Below are 26,942 nucleotides of genomic sequence, written 5' to 3'. Positions count from 1 at the left end.
AGTGAATGGAAGAAGAAGTCTACCAGTGCTCGTCATGGTCTTGCATATTTAAATTATTGCTAAGTTCAGTTCCAGCTCACATAATCACTGTTTGCAGGTGAAACCATGCCAGCGAGGTTGTGCTCAATGTGCAACACAAGCTTACCAAATTACTGCAGAAAATTTAATGCAAATTCTTTGAAATGTGCTGTAAAGAGGAGGATTTGGTAGCTGCATTCATGATTATGCGACTCAGACATCACCTCAAGGAAGCAAGGCAAGCAAGGGTTCTCAAATTAAAGAACGCACCAAATTATGCAGGGCAGTATAGGGAACAAAGGTGCCACTTATGACCTGACAGTGACATTGCTAAGGCATGTAGTTTTCCCTTGAAGAGCCATATATTTACCTGTCAACATGTACTTGTTATTTGTATAAATTAAAAGTTGAAAGGTCACTTCACAAATCATAGTTCCTGTCAGCTGTTTGGGGCATGATAGCTGATAGCTTTGGTTTTTGAGGTGACTATTGACTCCCACTGACTCTATGGGATGTCATTTGCGAAGCTCACGGCACTGAAAAAATACATTTAACAGCTTCTCCAGTTGAAGGACAGTCTGTTTGCAATATATACATATACAGGAGGAGATGAATTGGCTGCCCCATAGCAGCAGACTCAGTCTACCTTACTGTCATTCACCACAGAGGTGTTCTGTGTCCATGAGGCCTGCTCACCATGTGCATGGAGATGTGTCTGATTTGAGTTAAACACAGACAGGAAACCATATGTCTGAGCTTTCCAGCATGGCTGGCCTACACAACACACGTCCGCATGTGCACGCACACACACACACACACACACACACACACACACACACACACACACACACACACACACACACACACACACACACACACACCGACTGAGAAAGACACCCAATTTTTCTTCTCAGCACAGTGCGAGGTAGCAGCCAAACACAGAGTTTAGAACGCACACAGCTGTGTGTCTGTGACCACAGTGAGGATTCCCCAAACGTTGTTTACATGTGATGCAAACACCACATTTCCACTTCCTGTTTGTGATGACGATGCACTCTCTATAAGACAGTAGCAACCATAATGGGACCTGAAAACCACCCACAATTTCTGAAAAATATGTGAACAGCTTTACATGCCAAAATACAGTTAGAGTTTCCTCGTCTGTGGTTGGAGAAAAAGTAAGAGAAGTAGGAGGGGGAGGGGTGATAAGACGACAACAGAGGGATTATTGACTGATAAATGAAGCAAAGTGGCTTGAATAGACAACGACTACTAGTGACAGTGACGAACACTTGTTTACTTATTCACAGCTGACATACTGTATGAGGAAAGGGTGGACACGGATGCATCGCTCTGCTGAACAAATGTTAGACTTGTGCAGTTTATCAGAAACCACACAGCTGTCTGAACACACAACCTGCTGATTTTATAGATGGTTGACAGATATGCTGTAGTGGATGTGTGAACAGTGTCAAAAAGATGTGTTCTTCGTTTGCCAAGCTTTGGTGAGCTGAAAGTGGGTGTGGCTGACATGATATGTGTGCCTTTCTATGCACAGTCGCATCAAATGTTCAGAACAGCTGTAAACAGGCAATCATATTCAAAAGGTTAGCGAGTTAGCTGCCTGATGATGACATCCAATGCTCACGTCTTTTTAGCACTGTTTTTGTCATCTTCCAATGCAAAAAATGTGGCTATTTATCAGCTAAAAGCTTCACTTTGTTCACCAGCTTGCAGCTAACTGCTGGACAGGCAGATTTATCAGAGCTTTTTTGACAGAAAAAAGCTGCCTGAAAGTTAATGAGAGTGGAGAGACTGAGTCAAAGCAATAAAACTGTGAGCTGTAAAACTGAAACTAGGAGCTGAAAGATGCTACAACGCTCCATAGAGCAGCGTGGGACTGCAGAGCTACTTCTCTGTGGGTGAGTCACTAGAGTTGACACCTTTCACCCTGCACATGTCATTCGATGCATGGCTGAAATAAATGTATGCAGCCTGAACCTCATTGGAGGGTCTAAGTTTCATGTACTCACTAGGTGAGAAAATCAGCTCGTCGTTGCACTCTTCCTTGTCAGTGCAGGAACAGACGTGAGCCATTCCACTCGTTGTGTTCTTCTCCTTCATCACACAGTCAGAGCTGTTGTAGTCATCCAGCATAATGCCATACAGCGGAGTGGAGGGGTCATGACAGAGAGTTTCAATGGAGAAGCCCGTCTCATTCTTCCTCCTAAGAGACAGACAAACAGACAGACAGACAGACACACAGAATGTATCAAAAATGTCAACATTAAAAGCCATCAGGTTAGTGATGAAGGCAGTTCTACTCACAGGTACGTACCAGATAGCAACACAGACCTCGCTGGAGTCCTGACAGATGGATGTGATGGAGCAGTTGGACATACATGTCCCTGTACCACTGCAGGAGGAAAGCTCCAGATCACAGAACTTACAAAGCTGTCTCATTGGGTAAAAAGGGGGCATACCTGTCAAACACACACAAAAGCATCCATCAGGTTTGAAACATACTGTTATCACACTGAAAATACAGCAATTCTAATGCCAGTTCTCTGATTCCTGCACTGGCTTGACTCAGACAATGTTTATTGGTTAAAAAATATGCAATATGATATAATAAAAATATAAAATATGTAGTGATGGAGGCATATTTATTGACTGAACTGAGGGATGGGTTCAGTGCAATCTCCATGTTTTTTGTGAGTTTTTCTGTGTTGAACAGAAGAATGCAGATAAGAATGCTGGTGCTGGTCTCTGATCAGATTCACATGAAATTTGCTGTGGATATTGCACTCAGAGCATGAAGCCTAATATTTTGGTGACCAACATCAGACTAAAATTTCCACCTCTAGCCAAAAAAAAACCAAAATCTAATGAAAACATTACCATAAAACATACTGAGCACATTCATGTTGCCCAGAGGATCAATCCTTCCCTTTCTGGATGCTTCATTAGCATCACGTTTTTGGTGATCACTCTTATCGTGCCACTGTCAAGCCTCACATTGTTCAACATAATGGACCATCATGTTGAAATGAAAGCACAGAGGCAGCCACATGTTTCATATACTGTCTGACCAGACTTCAGATGTGTCAGCTACCTGTCTCCTCCATCTCAACGTTCCTGCCCTACCTGCAGCTCCTCCTCCTCAGCATTAGTAGGTGGTTTGAGAAGATTTTCTTCTCTGTGTGTGTCACAATGTCCACCTCAGTTGTGTACATTCCTGCTCACTGTGCCCCTCTTCAGCCACATCTCCCATCTGCCCTGCAATCACCTCACTGCCCTCACCTGAGCTTCCCCACCTGTGCCTCATTCCTGTATCAGGCACTCACAGACACATTTTACTGGCCCAGATCCACTGCTCCTCTGCCAGTCCATTAAAGTTTTACCCTACGTTTACATGTAGCAGGGTATTTTGGAAACCCTTTTGGATATTTTGGCCCCTCCGTTTTCAAAAATAACATCGTGCACACAACACTGTTTTCAAAAATGTTGTTGTTTACATGAACCCGGATAAATACGCCGTCGAGCACATCATAACTATGCCAAACCTATGGGCGCGAGTGTAAACACAGGTCGCTCACATGACGTGAAGTATTCAGTCGCATGTTGTGACGTTTCGGAACCTAAAACGCCGTTTAACCCTGTTTACACGCCGACAAATAACCGGCGTTTTCAGAAATCTCCACTTTGGCCGGAGTTTTTAAAAATGATTGTTTTCCGTGAAAAAAACTGCGTTTGCGTGTAAACCAGAGGCCAAACCGCATGAAAACATATGCGCTTTCCCTAAGTGTAAACAGGGTCTTAGAGTTCTAGCCATTTGCAGCTGGATCTTATCTGCTCCTGTTTGTTTTTTCCTGGCACCTTTATACCTGTTTATCACCTGTCTGCCTGTCTGCCCTGTATCTGTGGATTTAATTGCTCAGGGTCAACATCAGATAAGGTAGTCTGTCTTTTAGACCTCATGTAAATAAATCATTATACTCATCCTGTCTGCCTGCTTTTGTCTGTGTTTGGGTCCTACCTCTGTCGCCTACATGCAACAGCCACGACAGTGTGTTGATGTTCATCAAATGATTTGGAGCTCAGTCTCTGGCAGGGGGTTGTGAGCTCAAGGTCAGTCTGTGTCAAGCTTGCACAGATTTGTTCCTCAGCATCACAAAACCAGAGCCATTCTGCCGAATTCCAAAACTTGATGTGAGAGTTACATTTTCAGTATGTTGTTCGTGTCCAACACTCATACTGTACGGATCACTGCAGCTCCTAGCATTTTTTACACTTTTACTTAGACAGACTGGTGCAAGTATAGTATTTCCAAGTTATTTTTGAAACCTTTTAAAATTGCTTAATTTGGCCACTTGGGGGCAGTGCAACAAGCTGTTAGCACAACATTGACATATTATCACCTTGTAGAGTTAGCAAGCAGTTGCCTATTAACATATTCTGTGCATACGGAGCAACATTAACATTCATTTGGAGTTGTGTCTTTGACCACCACTTAATGTACAACACTTGGACTGCACTGCCTGTTCACAGATCAGCCACCTCCAATGCGCAGTCTGAGTCCTAAAGGAAACCACCGAGCCATAGAAAAATAGGCCACAGCCACACTAAATGATCAACACAGACAACCACAGCTGAATCAATAGGCAGCCTGTGCTGGGCTACAGCAATTTCTAAGATCTTCACCACTTAAGATACTGTACATAACCCCAAAGCTCAAGGAATCTTTCAAAATGTCTTCAAAAAGGCTACGCAAAAAGAATTTCCTGAAAGAAGCAATGAATCAACTTCCATCTTTTATTAATTCATGCATGCATCAAAGACAGGATGTGGAGTGTTTTCTGATCTGTAGATTTTCTGGAAGTCAGAGATGAATAGACAAACTAGTGAAATGTGATGTCAAATCCATCTAACAAATGATTCACAAGGTCTCCAAGAAACATGACCAACATGACTAACTAGGCTATTTATAAACACTGGCACAGACCTAGAAGAGGCAATGACTCCACATGACCATGTTTCTCATTTACTGGATGTTCTTTTCATGACTAACAGGTTAGAGCTGAAATCAGGATACATGGTCCTGAGCCTCATATTAGGGAAATAATCAGCCCTGAGATACGGTTACATTGTTTGATATCATCACCCTGGCTGGCTGGAGGGTATTACATGCGGCACAGTAGGTCGTGTGCTGCCTGGGCTGGCAGTGTAATCAGCACAATCTTATCCCTGTCATTCTCTTTAGCGTGACTTGAGCCATCTGCGCCTCTCTGATCTCTCTCTGCTCTGTGACCTGTTCAGACCTGCCTCTCTTACTCCAAGCCCCTTGACTACTGGCCTAGGAGAGGCTGTATAAAGAGCCACGTTAGCCTGAACGTTACAGAGCTTAACTGTGTGTTTTTAAAAATATATTTTTGAATCTGTAAGTGAAGCGAGGGTTTCTCCTCCATATGGACTTCAAATAAAGCTGACTTACAGGGTGGAATAGAGGCTCTGCGTACAGCTTGCAGGTGTTGTGGTACAGCAGGGTGGTTTTAGAGTTGGAGAAACCCTCCTTCAGCTGGGAGGTCTGAGTTTAAGCATCTGCCCTGGTTCAGCTTCACTGAGCAGCGCACTGAATTCCTTCCAGCTCTGAACCATGTACATCAGCTAGATGAGCAGCAGTGAGGGGTTCTGCTTCAAGTCCTGATCCTCTGAGCACTAATTCATAGTTTCTTTTTTGGTGTGTTCCTAGGCTTAACTGTTGATTTTCTAAAATAAATGTCTACCAACTACAGGACTCGCTACAATAATCTCCAAAGCAGCAATTAATTACAGTCCTGTTAAATTTGACCTGTAGCTGTTGTATTGCCATAATCATTGTAATTGTGTCACCCTTATCATCTTATCACTAACACTTTTCTAATGTTACCTTTTCAACTTCTCATCAAGTGCTCTCTTGTATTACTTGCACAGTCTCAGTCTGTGAGGCTGGTGGCGTTCAGCAATGGTCTTGGCCTTGTGGGAAATGGTGCCTGCAGCTTGCTGTAGGGCTGGACTTTCAGCCATTAGCATTTTTATAAATCACAAGGTGATTTTGAACTAGCTTTTCTTACCTCAGCCTCAAATGTGGGAAATAACGCTCTACTGAGCACTTGCTTGTTTGCTTGCAACTCATACTCAACTGAAGTTTTATGACTGGAGGGGGTTTTACAGTGAAATATATCAGTAATAGACACATTCCACATTGTGGTGTAGGATTAGTAATTAAGGAACCTGTACAGCATGTGCAGGACTCAATGAAATATCACATATTAACATTTGAGTCAGAAACACTGTGTGTTTGGGAACTGACCATTCATGGTGAATGGTTACACTGTTTGATTTGATGAAAAAGACTTTTCTCTTTGAGGGAGGGGAAGGAATCATCAACCAATCCCCGCTCAACAAACATTTGTGAAGTACTAGTTGTGGGATGGTGGAGGGAGCATTGGCATGAACTTATCAGCAGGATAATGATGAGAAGTGTCAAGTTACTAAATAATGGCCATGCTGTACACCAGCTGATAGCCACAGAGCTAGTGACTGAGCCAGTGACTGTGAGGCATAATGAGGCAGGCGATACCAATCAGTTCTCAGCCTGAACTAATGCTATGCTCCATTACCGGGTGCCATAGATTCAAATAACTAAGGTCAATTGTACCTGAGTAAATTTACTTGGATGACCCCTTCAGTTATTACAATGCGTGTCAAAGAATTCTGATAAGTATCTGGTCCAGAGATAAACACACACACACCTTTGGTCTGCTCTACACATTGAGTAAAGAGAGCAGATGTCTGATATGACAGTGCCACCTCACCATGATGAAAGGTGCTCCTTTCCTGCAAACAACAACAACAACAGCTCTCACATGTCCAAAATCCAAGACATAGACAAAACATCTACATGCAGTGCAGTCTGTGCTATCGCTAAATCAACTGACATGGCGGCACGTCTGCAGAGATGAACTGTGAAACCAGAGCAGAGGAGGACTTCTGACTCACATGAATTCTCATTACCCTCCCTCAGACGTCAAACTCTAGCGATTCTCCTTTAACGGTGTATGTTTATATGGGTGGGTGGGTGAGTTGATGTGACACCTGATCATAGTCTGCATAGGCTGGATTATTCATTTAACAGGAAGCACAGTTAATATACTTAAAAGACAAATTCCATCACAAAGACTCTAGTTTGGGGCAGGACAGAGAGCGTGAAATAGCATAGCACCAACACCCACTCACAACCTGAGAGACAAATAAAACGTGCTGATTTAGTGCAGCGCAGTGCCGCAGAGACTCAGTGAATCTGAATGAGTAACGGGTTGAGTTACACTCTATGAAGCCAGTGAGCTCGGTAAGTCTTTCATGGTGATGATTAATCTTTATTGTACTGTTGTGCAATACTCATTACACATTAAGAGCTCATTAAACATCTGCTCGTGATTGTTGGCCAGTTTTTGCTTTTAGAAGATGAACTCTGTTTAACTCTTTGAACCCAGGCTACTGTATGTTTGCTTGGTTTTCACTCTTCCCTGCTCTTTATGTAATGAGTTTTAACACATGTCTTTTAAAGAGATAGTTCAACAATTTTTAGAAAATAAATGTTGCGTTATCTTTAAGAGCGGGAAAATGTCAGTCTTTTGTCCGTGTGTTAGGGACAGAGCTGGAGTTTTTGTTTTTGTCGATGTTACTGATAAATATAGCTTGAGAGTTTGCCATCAGTGTTCCCATCATACCTTGGGTAATGTAACGTTTGCTGTGGGCCAAAGCTCAGCCCAGTTTTTCAGTCTGAGGTAGGTTAGCGTATTCTGATTACAATTTTTTTGAACCTGCACCATTTAAGGCCTGCTGCATTAGCAAAAAGCAGTTTTCACTCTTGCCATGGATGTTGAGCTGGATTTCTTTTGATAGTGAAGAAAAGCAGATTTGTGGAAGTTTATGACAAACAGCTATCATCCCAACACGATCTGCTGATTCCAGTAAATGTCTAGTGTTAGGACTTGACTGTGTTGTGAGTCTGAGCAAAAGGGATGTGAATTCTGCGTCAAAAGATTCAAAGGGTAAACCTAAGCAAAAGAAAAACACCACCCTAAATGTCCCAATTTACTTACTACTCTGTATTTATGATAAATGAACAGTGCTGTTGATCTTAGATAGTTAGAGGCTGCAGCTTCACACCCTTTACTTTGAAGTTCCAGCAGATTGTGGCGGTGCACAAAGTTAAAGGGTAACTGTGCATGAAGGTCTGTGGTGGTATGTGGATCATTGTTCCAGCTGCTAAAGCGCTTTGACTCTCTCTTTTATTACCGTTGCACTTTTCCTGCTGCTGGTTCATGTGTAGGAATTATAGTATGAAAACACAAGTGACCTCAGCGCGTCACAGGAAAGTGGAGGAGGAAAGTGTGGACTGTCATTACAGTGTTCTTGATGGCTCCTGAAGGGGCTGTAATTGAAATGTGAGATCTCTTTGTGCTCCTGTTACTGCAGCAGGAAAATCATGCTACCGTGACCTGTTTCTGGCTGGAAGTCAGACCAACGAATCATCTTGATAAATGCCTATGATTCACTTTGTTAGCACCAGAGAAAGTGAAGATAAGTGCCTACATGATGGAGATGAGGATGCAACTCCAGCAGCTCCAGTAATTAATAATAAAGCGAGCAACATCATAAAAACTGGCTTTTTTTTTGGATTAATTATCACGTGACAGGACATGAAACCGACTTAAAAATCCATACTTATGCCATGTAAAGAAATACTCAAGGCATTTTTATGGACAAGACATTGCTGTCTTGGCAAGGGTTAGATGAGAAGATTGATACCATCTGTATGGTCAATGTGAAACCAGGGGCAGTTATCTCAGCTTTGCATGACTGGAGGCAGGGAGAAACAGCTAGCCTGACTTACACTGTCATATCTAACTCACTTATTTTGTAGAAAGCACAAAGAAGACACTGCTGCCAGCCAAGGTGTTTGCCTGTAACAGCCCATCCAAATCTACCATTTCAAATATCTATCATCCCACCACATCCAATGTCCTCTAACATCTTCTAAACAACAACAAATCTGTGTACTGAAACACAAATGAGAATTCCAACGCAAACTCTCTGTGGAGCTTGTGTAAAGCAGAACTATGCACACCAGCAGTGAAACACCTCGTCCCATCAGCTGAAATACTTCCCTCTGTTTCCTCCCCTCTTCTCTTTCCCTCTTTTTCCAAACCACTGAGGATGTGAGCTCACAGTGGACGGGAGGACAGGCAGGAACCTCGACTGCAGTTTATCATTCATATACAGGAAAGACTGCTCCAAACTGCTCAAATGTAAATGGAAAAAGGGAAAAATCTGCACACCAGGCAGGCAGCGTCACTTAAAGGTGCTGAAAACCAGTTTTCTCCATCAGCTTCTTACTGTGAACGATGGGATCCCACATGAACACCTGCCAAGGTTAAAGCAGATCTGGATTTTTCATGAGAGATTTCTGGTTTTGTGTTTTATGTCTGTGCTCTTCTCATCGGTTTAAAGTAGGCAGGTTGTGAGGTTGTTTCAGTGTGCAAAATACTGAAATACAGACCTCCTTATTTACACCTAGGACCTCCTGAAGCTGTGAGTGTGAATGGTTGTGTGTTTGTGCCCTGCGATCGACTGGCGACCGGTCCAGGGTGTACCCCGCCTCTCACCCGCTAACGGCTGGGATAGGCTCCAGCACCCCCCGCAACCCCGAAAGGGATACGCGGTATAGAAAATGGATGGACCTCCTGAAGCTAATTTTTTAAACAGTCTATTTACTCATGTTGTAAAATGTATTTTCACGTATAAATATTGAAAGGTAAGCAGCAAAACAAAACAAAAAAAAGCGACTGACAGTGAACAGGCAGCTGTAACCACCTAATTAACAAAGATACCCACAGCTGCGCCAGCTGTGTGTACTATTAAACACGATGATGGAGAAGTATGGTGTGTCTCTGCCATTTCATGACTTTAAACAGTGGGTGGAGTTTCAAAGTGAAAGTGTTCCTCCAGGCGTCCACATGTAGTAATGTAGTATAATTGTTTAATGAGCACAGATCCCTGTGTGTAGCCAAGGTTCCTCCAAATCTAAGCCTATAAAACCCCTAAAATACATGACACTTTTGTGGAGCGATGCAGCACGGCGGATACTAATTGAAAATATCTCTGTGGAATCCTTCATCTTTTTGGCCGAGTCCTGTCACTGAAATGAGGAGAGACAACTGGCAAGAGGCTGCACAGGGCTACATAACTGCCACAGTAGGCGGCTCAGCTCTCCCCCTCTGTTCCTGAAAGTTATCCTCCCACCTCTACAACTCCCTCTTAATCCACCTCACTCCAGCTTGGCTGTAATCCTCTCATTCCTCCCGTCTTCATCTTGCTCCCTTAACTCTCTCAGGTTTCCTCGCTTCCTCTGCCACTTCTGCCTCCATCCCTCAGCAAGTCAGCGAAGCGAGTTGTGAGGGGAGAGCTTGAGGGGAAGTTGACTAATATGGTAAAAATCAAAGGAGGACACTTTAAACAAGGTTAAAGTGGAGGACCCTCTCTCCTCCCCGCTCCTCTTCTGCTCACTGAAGCCCAGTAAAGTCAATGTAAACACAGCAGGAATCAAGGCTTTGAGGGACCGAACAGGAGAATACATTCATCCATTTCCCTCTCCATACCTCCTGTTTTGCTTTCAACCTCGATTTTTGATTGGCACTTTCAAAACAGTTCATGTTTGGCACTATCTTGGTTAAGCACAGGGATTGAGAAATGTGCAAACACACATTGGCCTCTGCCCAGACACTATGACAATTCCTTGGAAAGGAAGGAAGAAGGAACCTTCCTGCAACAGCCCACCGAGCGGATGGTTATCCACACCAATTTAAAGAAAACAAAGAAAGAAAAGATAAAAACAACAGAGTCCGGCCAGGGTGTTTGGATAACCACAATGTCAAGCTGCTCCGGTGCTGGGAGAGTAGTGAGGAGCTTCCTACGGGCCGACGTGCTCTGGAGAAGTCAGAATAACAGGGAGTGCGCGTGTAGTCATGTGTTTGAGTGGGGAGCATGGGGGCATGTGGGTGGAAGTTTGTGTCTTCTTGTGCATGTGTGTGTTGGTGTGCGTGTCTATTTGTGATGCACATACAGTGCATCAGGACCCCACAGTCCCTCTGGTATGTGGGATTTCCAGGTTCAAAATAGGCCCCAGTGTGGGAGGAGGGCAGGAACAAACAGCAGAGAGAGGGGGAGAAGAAGAAGAGGGGAGAAGGGAACACACGATGTGCATGTTCACAGAAATTCGGGCAGAATTTTCGTTTTCATCTGAGTGCTGCGTTAAATCTACCCACCTGTCAACAAGAGAGGGAAAGTTTCTGTGGTTTACTCACATGGGAGGTGTTACGGTATGACAGATGGAGAGTGGCCAAGTCTGTTAAATTGTCACTGTTAACACAGTGGATTATAGTGGAAGGAGCGAAAGTCAGATTGCCACAGTGCAAACTTACATGGAGACTTAAACACATTACCTCCAAAACACCTTTCCACTATTTCACTTTCAATACAAACTCATACTGTGCACTTAAACACTGTTCAAACCTGTAGCAATGCAAGAGATACCAAATATGTCAGGGAACAAGTTTGTGAAATTTGTATAAAATGATGCAAAAGACATGTAAAATAGTTCCATTTGATGGAGCAGTGCAGCCTTGGGTTTGAATATTTCACATCACGTAGCTAAATGAGGAGGTTTCTTCAAACCAGCAGAGGTTAAAAGTTAATATGACACATCTGATACGTCTGACATATCCAAAAACACTGTACGCTACTACTCCCACAGTGCAACTCAACAGCACATTTAGTTAGACCTCAACCTCCATGTGTCTAGTTAACGACAGAGACTCTCTGTTACAAACTTGAAGTCTTGAGACTAATCTGAGATAACCCTGATGACTTTAGAGAACCCCCCCCCCCCCACAAAATACAGCAGCCTACTCGGGTTGAACACTCCTCCAGACAAGAAAACTGAGTGCCTTCACTTGACGGGTAGTAAGAGTGGAAAACTTTCTGTTGACGGGCTTTAATCATGTCTGTAATGAGTTCAGGAAAAGATAGAGCAGAAGCAGGCTGTATGAAGCCAAGTGTAAGCATCCAGAAAGACAGCATCTTCACAAGACATTTATTTTACACTTGATATCAAAATATGATATTGTGTTTTCAGAGGTAACTTTTAATATTCTTTGTTAAATTGAGCCTTGATACACTGAAAACTATCAGTGTGCAGATTATCAGTTCTAGCAGATAACTTGGCAGTAATGTAATACTGGAGTTCTCTGGATCTTATGAACAGACCTGCAGTCGGAGTTTTAAAACAAATGTTTATCTGGTCGTGGAGAACATCTTTGTAATATACTCTCCATAAAAACAAGAGCGCTCTGCCGAACAAGGCAGCACAGTGAGCTCCTGTGGAGAAGCAGCAGTAACGAGCAGAGCTGCGCGGTGTGTCTGCCGCTGGATGAGTCACCTGTTGCGCCTGGCTGTGCTCGGCGCTCCGGAGCGCCGTGCGTAACGGGCTGGAAGGAACGCTTCCCAGGCTCTCCACCGCGGAGGAGTCCAGGTTTGGATTAAATACGGATACTGGCTTTAGCGAGCAATGTAGTGAGCTCGTAGAGGAGTACAGGCAGAGTGTTGGTAAAGTTGGTTGGTAAAGTCAAGCGAAACTCACCGGCAGTCCCGGGCTCCAGCAGCACCGTCAACAAAAAGACAGATAAAGCTCCGCGAAGAGTTGCAGAGCAGCGCTGAGCCTCCATGTTTCTGAGTCCTCCGTCCAAAGATTCTCATTCACATTAAAGGTCAAGTAAACGAGAGGCCAGTGGAGGAAGAAGTTTGGTGTGTCTGCTGTGCTGTGCGCTCCCCTCCGCTCAGCAGCTGGAGAGTCACTGCTGAACCATCCACACACACACTCACCCACTGTACACACACACACACACACACATACATACACACACTGCTCTGACAGGAAACCGGAGGAGGGAGGGAGGACTCTCTCTCTCTCTCTCTCTCTCTCTCTCTCTCTCTCTCTCTCTCTCTCTCTCTGTGTGTGTGAGTGTGTGTATAATTACCTATCCAAATGGGAACAGTAAACAGCTCTGTATACATTTACATAAACTTCAGCTTTCTGAAGTATCACAGAGCTTCTATAGATGTTCAGTAAGTGTAGACTTACAGTTAAAAGAGTGTCAGACTGCTGGAGGAAACGCTGAGCACACACACTGAATTCATTAATAGTTTGTTTCAAAACACACAAACATTCCTTAAATGTCCATTTATACTTATTAGATTTGACATATCTTGAAGATATTATTGATAACAGTGACCTCTGAAAAGTCTGTACTATAGAGTTTACAGTTTTCACAAGCACTGAACTCATGTCCAACGTAGAGCTCGTCAGCATATTTAACTTTGAATATCTTTATGCCAGCACATTAAAAAAATGGAAGAATTCAGTATTTCTTTCTCTGAAATGATCTGAAGACGAGGCCTGGGAATTCATTTTGCAGGTATTTTTTTTGTAAACAAAATGATTTTTTTGGCCTGATGGTTTCACTAGATGTCACAGGACCACCAATGTCAGAGGGATTCATCCCCTGAGGAGCATGAACACAGTATGTTTTTTGGCATATTTCATACAATGTAGCTAGTTGTTGAGATTTTTCAGTGTGGTCCAATGTGGTTGAGGGGAGGGAATGGCGATAGTGTTGACAGCTGAGTGAGACGACTGCCAAGCATTACACCACTGCTCAAGCTGCATTTATGACGACTAAACTGGACATTCATACCAAAGCATGTTAGCACGCATGCTAAACCTAAGCAGACCTTAACCTCAGTCTTGTCACAACATAAAAATTGAAAAGTTTGAATGTAAAGAAACGTAAAGTCTAGGGGGTGATGGGGTGGGAGGGTTGTTTTAGGGAGATTTTGACTCATGATCTCAGCATTTCTAACATCTGGCCCTGTTGACAATATGTATTTCTTGGTAATACATGGTCGGACAAAATAACAGAAACACTTCAAAATAGCCACACAGAAAAAGAAAAGAAAAAAAAAAACAGAGAGAAAACTTCAATGAACAATATAGTTGTTTTTTCCTTAAAAAAAAAGAAAAACACAGCTGTCTGGGTTTCTCAAAAACAATAAGCAAGCAGAAAGTAACACCTGGGGACGAGGAGGAGGAGGAGGAGGAGGAGGAGGAGGAAGAGGAGGAGGAGGAGGAAGTAGGGGGAGGAGGAGGGACACAGAGGAGGAATCAATACAATGTAATTTGAATGAACACAAGCTCAACAAAAATCAAACATAATGTGTTTGATGAAGGAGACTTTTACTGCGGCCTTATTAAGTTTCATTGTATTTCACTGTACAGGCGTTCCTTTGTTCTTATTTCAAATGTTCAATGAAATTTCTTGCTATAGTTTTAGTGTTATTAATTCTAGCTCCCATTTTATGAAAACTTTGAGATAAACTTAATCAAATGAAATTTTACTGATTTAACTCAAAGCTACAAATCTAGAAACAGTAGAAAAAGAATATTTCCCACATCATTGCTTGCGTCTAATTGCCTGTATAATATTAAATCTTTTCAATTTAAAAAAAAAAAAGATAATGTCCACATGATGTCACACACACACCGATACCTCTGTGTGTGTGTTTAGGTGCATGTGTGTATGTGTGACTGATGAACTTGCTAACTGATGAGCGGCAGTGATCAGCTGTAGTTTGATGGCAACACAGAAACTGAGCCCAGTGACAGATGATAAAACTGGGCCTGTCTGTTGCTCATCTGAGGCAGCAGGTCTGGACATGCTGCTCTCTACCAACACTGGAACTGAGCCACACACTCTCGAGAGTCTCACAGCCCCTGTTGACCCCTCTCCTCGCCAGCCCTCTGGAGTCCAGCTCCTTCAGCCTCAGGTCAAGGCCCAGTGGGTTGGAGCTTTGTTTGTTTTTGGGTCCCACATGGCAGCCGTAGTAGGATATGTCATATAGCCTGGGACTACAAATAAGTTTGGCTTCTGACTAGAAAATAAATCCGTTTTTAATAAGCACAAAGCAGAGGGGAAATTCTGAGGCTTACACAAAGTCTTTTTTTGGTACTAAGATAGCATCCAACAGTGTTCTCAAGCAAATTATTGGCATGTACTGTAATTCTCCTATGAGAGTCAGAGATATTCATATTACTACTAACTCTTCACTATTTATGAATTTGCAGTTAGTTCCTAATGACTCACAAATACACAGTTTCCCATGAAGAAATGTATTTTTGTCAAGAACTATTTTCAGCTGCGAATTAATAGATAGACAATTGAGTATTTGCAGCAGGACTGAACCCAAATAAACTAAAGTGTGTGTGTTCATGGTAATGATGGAACATATCACCCGTTGCAACAGTGTGGCACACTGATGTGTTTGTAATAATTTTTGGACAATGCAACTCCATCCACAGAAGAATAAGATGTGTCTCACACACAATGATTACACCAACCTTATCTTTTCATTTGCTCAGAAAGAAAGTGATTTAGACGACTGTTTCAAACCTGTCTCACTGCTTGTGCTGAAATGGAGATGCTCTGTGCTCGTGGGGGTTAGACCAAATAAAGACCAAAACTGTGCCTCATTCACATCCCCTCTGTCCTCCAAAATAAAAGCAGGCAATAAAACCAAGCTACTTGTGAACCCAAACAGTATCTTGCAAATCTTCTGTCTCTTTCGATGCAGTGCTTTAATTGGTACCTACTTTGTCTGTACAGCAGGTATACCGAGGCCTAAAAACATAATAGATTGCAGTATGTAGGGCCTACAACTGACATCTAAACCACAAGGATGAAAATACACAAATATGAACGCATAGCAGCAGGAAATCCAACAATAAATCATGCTATCACTGACACCCACACTGGATCTCCTTATATGCATGAATTGGTAAATGATACAATACTGTGCCTTGTAAATCTCACTGACCGCTGACTAATATGATTGATTATGATTGCTCGTGAAGGGGAGTAGGCAGTGTTGCTGCAACATTATGTCATAACTCTGCTGTCAGTCAGAGAATCTGAAACCAGGGAACAATTTATTTCCCTGAAGCTTCCAACTGTGGATCAGCTGGAGTCAGAACTGGGACATTGAGATCATTGGTGTTACTGGGTGCATCCAAGTTCTGAATTAAGAGCGTTTAGTGCTAAATTGATTCCCTGGAGCTGCAATGATATGACAGATATGTATAGGATGTGTCAGTGTGTGTGTGTGTGTGCGTGTGTGTGTGAGTGTCTGCATGCGTGTGTCAACACCAGCACTTGTCCATCTCTAACAAGCTCCATGTGCTCTACGCATGGTGGTAAACACCTGCCAGCTGACTCTAATAAATCTCACGAAACTTTCTATATTTTCCATCTGATCTAGTTGCTCATGTTTATCATGTCCTTGCTTGTGTGATGGTTAACATCCTGCACTTCTCTGGTCCATTGTGTGAAGCGCTCTCTTCCAGGCGAGTGTCACAATAATGGAAACTTGGACACGGAAAGGATAGACTTTTTTCATGTCATGTTGGCTGAGCAGGCTATTAAAAGAATATTTTATTTTGATTCATGTGGTGTCTGTTTTGTTTCTTTTGCCCCGGGAGACATGAAAACAGATACACCATGTTTTGGGGAACTGGCTCAAGGACAAAATCATCCATGCACTCCCCAATACTTCATTTTAGTGCTGCAACACTAGTTCTTTTTATTAAGGATGAGGTATATTGGATGGTGATAGAACAATGTTTGTTGTCTTCAGTGTAGATTAAGACATTTTGAAAGAACAATTTATAGACAGGTGCGCCTACTACCAGTTCCCTTTATATGCAGTTACTCAGCAGATCAGACAGTTTTTACAGAACCCAGCAGTTTAGCCAGATTATCTAAAGCACTTGATTTGAGGTAAAATCCAGACTGAGTGTACCCAAAATATCTCATAACCCCTCACTGTCACGTGACAGATGAAGGCAAACAACCACAGTGAAGCCTTTCAATGCACAAAACAGCTTCCATAGCAGTCAGTATGCCAGTGTCCATTGACTGAGCCTGCTGTCAGCATTTGAAATGATTATCCAAAGATCAGCTGTTTGTTGAATATTTTGACAGTTCTGAAAATGAAAAAGTAGTTTTAAGTTTCAAGCATTGCACTAACCACATCCCAAACTCTGATTCTTCTTAACATCATAATTTCAATATGTATGATCATAGAGACCAAGACAATTCAATTTTACAGAGCCTTGAACACCAAAACACAATATGATCCCCATATTCTCATATCCTCATATTCTTTTTTATGCTGTCGCTCTTGAGGAGTCAACTATTGTCACTCGCCATGAGCTGGACGACAGGCAGCAGCTGGAGTCATGTTCTGAACCAGTGGACCAGCAGGCCAGTCCTCTGCACTCTTCATCTAATAATGGTTTGTGCAACCAAGACCATGTAATGAATGAGTAGGGCTCATACTTTCATTTTGATAAGATTGATTACAAACCAAGTTTGGGACATCCAGGCTGGTTTGGCTGACCAATGGGCCACAGAAACGATTGTTCTCCTCTTGTTTCTGTTCCTGCTTCTCTCCCCAGAAGGAACTTGAATCGCCTGCCGACAGCTGACACTTGGAAACATGGTTGAGCTCCTTTGCTGTATGAATTTGCAAATGAAACCTCAGAAAACCTGCATTTGATGGATTGCTGACATTTTGTTTCTTTGAGATTGTTTGCATGGTTTGACCAAGTCTCTGAAAAATGGAAAGCACAGCACAAGTTTTAAGCAGAGCGGAACAGAAACTGATGACCCCGCTGATAAAAATTTCTGAACCATTATGAATCAAACTGCCTTGATTGGAGTAAATTATTTTAACATTGTTGGCCCATGACAAGTAGTAATTTTATAGTTCTAAGTTTAAGTTTTATATTAATAACACATAAAATCTAACAACACTGGGGCCTGTGGACTACATTTACCTTTTTCTCTCTCTGTCTCAGTTAGACTTCATGGATAGACCTGAACCTGTGAACCTTAAGACCAGACCCAGGACCTGTACAAGTACAGATCCACGTGCTATACATTCTGTTGCTCCTGGTCAGAGGAAAAGTCAGGGGATCACCAAAGTATTTAGGATTATCTGCGAGCCATGAATCAAGTTTTTATCAAGTGTTGAGCCGATCCATCCAGTAGATGAAGGTTGTTGATGAGGACCAGCGACCAACCGCTGAGTTTATATTGAGGTCATCCAGTTAGAGTTAATGGATGTGTTTAAGTTCACAAATGTGGTTTATTTTGTTACCCAATTAATTACCAAGGGAGGATTTCAACATGGAGCCATCTCTTTAAAGGTAAGGTTGAGTTATGGATGCTCTCCCTCATCAGGATATTATGCAACATCTGTGGTCGAGCTTGCCAAAAGCTTTCAGAGCAGTTATCAGCACGCTCTTTTTTATTCCAAACGTCAACACTTGTCTGGACTGAAACAGTGCTAGCCACAGTTTTTGAGTCCTTGGACTTCACTCCAGCTATTGTCTGCTCTTGTGTTTATGTGTTCAGAGTGCTTTATGGGTGACATCATGACAGCGTGCTGTTCTCTTAACTGCTGACTGAAGTGAAGTCGCTGAACAAAGGGATTTCCCAGTGAGGGCTGGGGAAATGAAAACTTGGAGTGGTTAGTGCATGCTCTAAGTAGGTTCTACTGTAGTTGATCTGACCGATTAGTGCCTAATTATAATTTGAACATTTATCATTACTATCTGGTAATGTGCTACTATCTTTCATATTCTTTGATGTCAGGCCACATGCTGTGTTGTAGGGCATATAGGAAACATTCACTGCTGTCTGTGTCAGAGTTTTGTTTCTGACCACAATGCTGAAGCAAGGGAAGGAGCGTGGCATCAGTTTCTAAGCAAACACTGAAGGGAGTCGAAGGAGAAGAAAGTGAATATTTGACTGATAGCGCTGTGCAGTGAGGAGGAAGCAGGTGAAAGCCAGCATGATGTGTTTTTTGGCATCGATCAGGTGAATGTGTGGTCTGAAGTGTGTGGCAAATGACAGATCTGTAAAGTCCCTATTTGCCCTACTCATTCCGCAAAATATACAGCAACCCACACACTTACACCCACGGGCAACTGCACAGGCATAAAGCAAGACGCACACACACACACACACACACACACACACACACACACACACACACACACACACACACACACACACGTTTGTCACACAGCACAGAAACAACTCTGAGGTGAGTCAGATCTGCCCCCTTTCTTTCTCCTTCTCTCTATCAACACACTTGCATTCCTATAGGTTGTAATCACTGGTCACCATGACAACTCGCTCAACAAGCAGTGACCTATTGATCTCTGCTTTCAAATCATGTTAGCAGCGAATGCAAATACACAGCTGTAGCACTAGTCCCTCATGAAGCATAGACCAGGGGTCCTCAACTACATTTGTCCAAGGGCCAGAATTTTGTCAAAGCAGAATCAGAATCACAATCAGAATCAGAATCTGATATACTTTATTGATCCCCGGGGGAAACTGTTTTGAAATAGAGATAGAAAGAAAGAAGAGATAAGCATGTAGTGCAATTAAAGACAATATATATATATATATATATATTTATATATATATATATATATATATATATATATATATATATATATATATATATATATATATATATATATATATATATATATATATATATATATATATATAAATAAACCAAATTGTCCAAGATGTCTCACACAGACAGTGTGGTTCGGCTGGACTTTCAAGTAATAATAATAATTAAAAGAAAAAAATCAAAATTAAATAAAAAAACAAATGTATTTAGGTCTAATTAGCCTATTGTTGTTTAATATTTTCTTGCAAAATGAATGTTGAGTTGAATGAGAGTGCAAGCAATCTAATGTGGTAGAACAGGTGAATTACTAAGGAGGGACCGTCCTCTGCCACTGGTGAGTATTTTCTAAATTCATTAATAATTGCAGGCTGGATAGGAAGCTTTGGTAGGCCTGATGTGGCCGGTGGGCCAGCAGTTGACAGTCACTGCTATAGACACTCTGTGTTTTACTGTTAATGGATAATGAAGCAAAACACTTATGATAAACCATAGTATTAGTGGTATTACTGTAACTTAGGCTGCCAAAGCACACAGTTGACCTTCGTGCATAGTGGCGCAATGTAGTAGTGTGAGTTTGTGAATGTGTGTGTGTGTGTGTGTGTGTGTGTGTGTGTGTGTGTGTGTGTGTGTGTGTGTGTGTGTGTGTGTGTGTGTGTGTACCAGCTCCTGGAAGTCCAGCAGACTCCAGTGTGGAATGTTGAGAACAGCTGTGGACATGACTGAAAGAATTTACACAGAAACCAAACCTCATAGTGTTATCACACACACACACACACACACACACACACACACACACACACACACACACACACACACACACACACACACACACACACACACATACTTAAGTCTGTGCAAATATTTCAAAGTAGCAAGCAGCCATCAATCTGTCTATTTTCAAGCTGCCTACTCTAGTAAGGGTCATAATAAATAGTGTTGCAATATACTGTATGACGCTCCTTCTGTGTTCCTCATGGTTAAAACTCTACATGGTTTACAATCTAAGTACAAAAACAATTTAAATATAAGAAAATGATTTGCACATCACTAAATAGTATACTATAGAAAAACAAACTACTGCTTTTAATGATTGTCTTCATTAACAATTAACTGGCCATTTATTTTTTAATTAATCAGTTAACATTTAATCTTTGCCATAAAATAGCACAAAAAGCCCATTTCTCTCTTAGACATCTTGGAGACATTGCTTGTTTTGTGCCGGTCGGTCCAAAGCCCAAAGATATTCAATACATAATTTTCTAAAACAGAGAAAAGCTAGCGAAAGAGAATGTGGGGATTCTTGCTTTAAGGACCAGTGTGTAAGATTTACTGGCATCTATTGGAATATAATATTCATAAATATGTTTTTATTAGGGTCTAATCACCTGAAAATAAGACTTGTGTTTTCATGTACCTTTTAATGAGCTCTTTATACAGTGAGGTCATATAGTATTTGATCACCCTGTGATTTTGCAAGTTCTCCCACTTAGAAATCATGGAGGGGTCTAAAATTTTCATCGTAGGTGTATTTCCACTGTGAGAGACAGAATCTAAAAAAAAAAAAAATCCAGAAATCACATTGTATGATTTTTTTTAACAATTCATTTGTATATTACTGTGTCAAATAAATATTTGATCACTTGCTTATCAGACAGATTTCTGACCCGCACAGACCTGCTATGCTGCTTTTAAATAGTCCAACTCCACTCTGCTCATGATTCTAATTTAGTAGCACTTGTTTGAGGTCGTTAGCTTTCATAAAGGCACCTGTGCACCCCACAATCAGTCAAAAGTCTAACTACCAACATGGGCAAAACCAAAGAGCTGTCAAAAGACACAAGAGACAAAATTGTAGACCTTCACAAAGCTGGAAAGGGCTACGGGGCAATTGCCAAGCAGCTTGGTGAGAAAAGAACAACTGTTGGAGCAATTGTCAGAGAATGGAAGAGGCTAATGATGACTGTCAATGTCCCTCGGACTGGGGCCCCACGCAAGATCTCACCTCGTGGGGTATCAATGATGCTAAGGAAGGTGAAGAATCGGCCCAGGACTACACGGGAGTGGCTGGTCAATGACCTGAACAGAGCTGGGACCACCGTTTCCAAGGCCACTATCAGTCAGATGAGACCAAAATAGAACTTTTTGGTCTTAACTCCATTCACCGTGTTTGGAGGAGGAAGAAGGAGGAGTATTAGCCCAAGGACACCATACCTACAGTGAAGCATGGGGGTGGAAGCATCATGCTCTGGGGGTGTTTTTCTGCACAGGGGACAGGACGGCTGCACTGTATTAAGGAGAGGCCGTGTATTGTGAGATATTGGGCAAAAACCTCCTTCCCTCAGTCAGAGCGTTGAAGATGGGTCATGGCTGGGTCTTCCAACATGACAACGACCCAAAGCACACAGCCAGGAAAACCAGGAGTGGCTCCGTAAGAAGCATATCAAGGTTTTGGAGTGGCCTATCCAGTCTCCAGACCTAAATCCAATAAAAAATCTTTGGAGGGAGCTGAAACTCCGTGTTGCTCAGCGACAGCCCCGAAACCTGACAGATCTAGAGAAGATCTGTATGGAGGAGTGGGCCAAAATCCCTGCTGCAGTGTGTGCAACCCTGCTCAAGAACTATAGGAACCGTTTGACCTCTGTAATTGTTAACAAAGGCTTCTGCACCAAATTGTTTGACTCAAGTGATCAAATACTTATTTGACGCAGTAATATACAAATTAATTGTTAAAAAAAATCATAAAACGTGATTTCTGTTTTTTTTTTAGACTGTCTCTCACAGTGGAAATGCACCTATGATAAAAATTTTAGACCCCTCCATGATTTCTAAGTGGGAGAACTTGCAAAATCACTGGGTGATCAAATACTTATTGACCTCACTGTCTATCACACTAACCTCTGCGATGGCTGGAACTGCTTCTCTTTGGCAAGGCATCAGATGTCAGATGGTACAGATGATGATGATGCTACTCGCAGCTGGTTTTGCACTCTTTAGAGGACCTGAGTCTTTGCATGAGTCAGTTTTGAAAAGAGCTGCTCAGCAGCAGGTCGTTGCTTTGCAGCGCAATGTTTCCATGTTGGAGTTTTCACACTCAGCAGCATATTCACATGTCACTATTGGCCTCTGTTCTTGCAGAGTAGGAAAAAGTGTTTCCTCTTTCCATTTGCACTTGCCACAGCTTTAATTTCACTTCAAATGATTTCTCATTTGCTGACTGGAGCTTAAGGTGCAGCTCTGAGATGTGCTGTTTTCTTGATAGTCGCAATGATACAAGTTATCAGTGACTGCTGCTGTGTGTGTGGTGTTCAGGGACACGTGGAAGGAGATGTTAGCCAACTATTTTATGTCATTTTCTTTTATTGTAGGAAAAAAGTAATTGCTGTCAAAAGAATATTTTGCTTTTCTGAGTTTTTTTTATTGCCTCGTGGGCCAGATGAAATGGCCTTGCAGTAGGCTGTGTACGGTCCACAGGCCAGACGTTCCCCACCCATGCTGTAGGCACATATTTACACATATTGCGTTCTCTCCCTTGCTCCCTTTCCATGCATGCAAGTTCATACATGCCATATTGTCACAGAGAGCAGTTTGTCTTCACTGTCTGAGCATGGCAGGAAACAGGAGGGTTTCGAAAGGCTTTCACTAACTGATAACAAAAAAAAAAAAAAAAAAAAACCTGTGAAAAGTCAACCGGCTTAGATTCATTTTGGAATGTTGTTATCCTAAATGGAGGTGATCTTGTAACATGAGCATTTCCTACAGCAGCCCCATTATTCCTAAGAAATTGGCCACACACGCCCTCACGTCCATACACACGCACACATAATTGTGTGTCACTGTTTAATCTACACACCCCGAGGTGATTAGTACGACACATGGGGTTACGAAAATGGCTGTGCATGTAAACCCCAGTCTCTCACCCATGCACACACACACATTCACACCACTAATTGAAAGCAGCCGTTTGCAGTGTGTTGAAATACATGCAGTGTGTGCCTCCCCACCTGCTGTCCTGTGGATAGAGGGAAAGCTAATGCTGCAGCACATGGCTGTGGGCTGAAGTGTTCATCAAGTAACCAAAATACAAAATGCACAGAGGAAGGAATGAGTGAATGAATGATCGTTGTGGACAGCATCTTGTTTACAAACAGATTCTCCCATCATAACCTCATCATCAATCTGCCACACATGGCTGACTGGAAAAAGTGTTTGTGGTAATTTTGTGTCAGACAGCACAACAATAGAAGTTCATTACCATCCAACAATGGACACTTATTGCTCTCAGCTGACATTTGCCATCGCTGCTAGCTTTTCCGTCTTTTTTCCCGCATGTTTTGCTTCTCTGTCCATTGTTCACAGCCTTGTTTTGAGTCCAGAAAAGAGTCATTCTCTGTAAGAATATAGAGGTCATTCATTTCACATTGGCCCCACTGGAAACTCAAGACCCTTTCATCATGTTCTCACTCAGCAGTTCTTAATGCTTTGGGAAGTACCCTCCACCCCCACCCCTAATTCTTCTCCCACCCAGTGGTATCCTCCAACCAGCGTTGCTGAGGAGCGAGCATTGTTTAGTGAAATGAGTCCTCTCATAGTGTTCTATGAGAAATACAATTCCACAGTGAAAGGGTTTTTACTCTGTGTTTCCAACTGCAGCATTCCTGCTCATGAAGTCACTAAAATCCAAAGGGTTTATCTCTTTGGGAGCATGAATGTGCTCAGCAATGTTTCTAGCAGTATGTCTATTAGATCATGACATACATTGTGTGCATGTTTGACATTTTGTGCTGAGGAGTGATAGAATAAAGGCCATAAAAGGCCATGGAAAGGGTTCATTCTCTGTGGACCACGAATTTGAACTCAGTGAACTTAATACCACTTTGCTTATATTCTGATATTTAATTTTCCCATGTGAAAGACTTGACCACAGGGCACTGCCAGATGAAAGGTCAGGGAGTCAGCAAAATTAAAATGATCCTTTTGGGACCATGAATATCCAAATTAAATCTTATGGCAGGCTTGGTGTTGTGCAGTCTTGATCTTGCTCTTTGCCATTGTGTTTGACAGGTCACATAATTAGGAGGTACCTAAATGCTAAATGCCAGAGTCAGTGTGCTAACATGCTTACAATGATAATCTTAATATGCTGATTTTAACAGATATATTTATTATGTTCTCCATCTTAGTTTACGTTGTTACTGTACAAACACTTACTTATGAGGACTAATCAGTACAGCTCAGGCTGACATCAGTTGGTCTGGATCATGTGGCAGACCAACAGATCAACCAAACATACAATACCACCCCTCTAGACTAACAGAACTGGAAGTTCTCTTGAGCGTTATGTAATGCCAGGATCAGCCCAAAAATGGCACGGTTCAACAGACTTAGGACAGACATGACAATTTCACATAGTGGAAGGCAACTGTGTCTGCAGGTAAAACACCTAAAATGCTTTGCCTTCTTTCACTGAAGATCTTCATTTTGATCCTGCTTCTGACCCTCCCTGTCAGTTACCTTTTTCACATCATGAAGGCCCAGGTAGACCTAGGAGTTATGTTCATATGCAATGTTCAGAGCCATTGGGCCCTTCATGCCAAAGACCAGACAGTGAGGGTGTGAAGGATGGGATGGTGACGGTGCATGTAGCACGTTCAGCATTCATAGAGGAGACCAAAGTTTGCATCTAGTCACTGACCTGCAACGTCACCCTTCACCTTTTTAGTAACCACAGTCTTTTTATTCAGTTTCAGTTTCATTGTTTTTATTGGCTTATCACAAATACCATGATTATTTACTTTTATATTAAACACTTTGTCTTGCATCGTATGCACGAATTGTGCTATAGTAATAGCCTTTATTATTATTATAATTAAAAAGTGAGAGAATGTTTGGAGTTGAGTTTTAAAAATACAACATCATCGAACACAATCCTGGGTTTTTCCTTCTTGTGATTGATAGGGTTGGAAAGACAGAATAATTGTCATGATTTAATGTAAGTCTGACAAGTCTCTTTCGCAAGTCGCAGCATGATGATGATAAAATATTCTGACAAAGTGACAATCCAGAAAGACATAAAAGTTGTGTAGTCTGATGCGGATATAACAGTAACACAGACATGTGCAAAAGTCTGTGTACTTCAGCAGCTGCATCAGCACACTCAAATTATCTTCTGGAGGGTGTTTTTACCTCCAGACAGACAGACAGACAGACAGACAGACAGACAGACAGGCAGGCAGGCAGACAGACAGACAGGCATGCAGGCAGGCAGGCAGGCAGGCAGGCAGGCAGGCAGACAGACAGACAGACAGACAGACAGACAGACAGACAGACAGGCAGGCAGGCAGGCAGACAGGCAGACAGACAGACAGACAGACAGACAGACAGACAGACAGACAGGCAGACAGGCAGGCAGGCAGGCAGGCAGGCAGACAGACAGACAGACAGACAGACAGACAGACAGACAGGCAGACAGGCAGGCAGGCAGGCAGGCAGGCAGGCAGACAGACAGACAGACAGACAGACAGACAGGCAGGCAGGCAGGCAGGCAGACAGACAGACAGACAAGCAGGCAGACAGGCAGACAGAGGCAGGAAAAAAGCGAAATGGTTCCCAGTGAGAACGCTGCATATGGAGCTGACAGAGTAACTGTCACACGGCAGAAATGATGCATCGTCTGGGTGCAGTGGAGGAAGTGGAAATGTGGAGTGTATCAGGGTCAGCACTATCACAGAGACCACCCTGTCCCTGCTACACTACACCATTGTCCTGCTTGGAGGTGGTAGCGGGTGAAGGCCAGCAGGGCAAACACACACTGATAGTAGAAGTATTACCATGAGAAACCTGAACAGGTCTAAGGTGCAGGATGTCACCTCTGAGTTTCCACACCGTCTGTGCTTATCACTTCAAGGAAACAACTGTAAGACCACCACACAATCATGATCTGTTGTTGCATTTCAGGTTCAACACACACTCTCTTTCGCCTACTGACAACATTTGATTCCACCTCATACTCTGACCCCTCATGCTGGCGGTGTTTCTCCAGGGAAAGCACTGCTTTTCTCAACAACAACCGTCATATGCCGGGGGAGAGGCTTGGTATGCCCTATGGAATGTTGCTGACAGGAAGGGCAAGAGCTGAAGCCAAGAAACAAGAGAAATTCACAAGAGGAAGGAGAAGAGGATGGAGAATAACAGGGAGTCTGAAGATTTTGGTG

At 42.5% G+C, this 26,942-nt stretch overlaps 2 protein-coding genes across 2 annotated transcripts in view; one reads left to right on the top strand and one right to left on the bottom strand.

Moving 5' to 3' along the window:
• Positions 1-12,982, bottom strand: part of tgfbr2b (transforming growth factor beta receptor 2b) — a 37,196-nt gene extending 24,214 nt beyond the window's left edge. Inside the window, exons 1-3 of the mRNA XM_070967259.1 lie at positions 12,764-12,982; positions 2,357-2,501; positions 2,052-2,245 (exon numbers count right to left, since the gene is read on the bottom strand). Of these exons, the coding sequence (XP_070823360.1) occupies positions 2,052-2,245; positions 2,357-2,501; positions 12,764-12,848 (424 nt within the window). The 5' untranslated portion in view covers positions 12,849-12,982. The remainder of the gene's footprint in view (positions 1-2,051; positions 2,246-2,356; positions 2,502-12,763) is intronic.
• LOC139333574 (voltage-gated potassium channel regulatory subunit KCNG4-like) overlaps positions 1-26,942 on the top strand; it is a 179,182-nt gene that overhangs the window by 40,425 nt on the left and 111,815 nt on the right. The gene's annotated exons all lie outside the window — the stretch shown is intronic.

Source organism: Chaetodon trifascialis, chromosome 7, assembly GCF_039877785.1.
Source record: "Chaetodon trifascialis isolate fChaTrf1 chromosome 7, fChaTrf1.hap1, whole genome shotgun sequence".
Lineage (NCBI taxonomy): Eukaryota > Metazoa > Chordata > Actinopteri > Chaetodontiformes > Chaetodontidae > Chaetodon > Chaetodon trifascialis.
The sequence above is the reverse complement of the archived record's forward strand: the minus strand, read 5'-3'. Positions and strand labels throughout refer to the sequence as shown.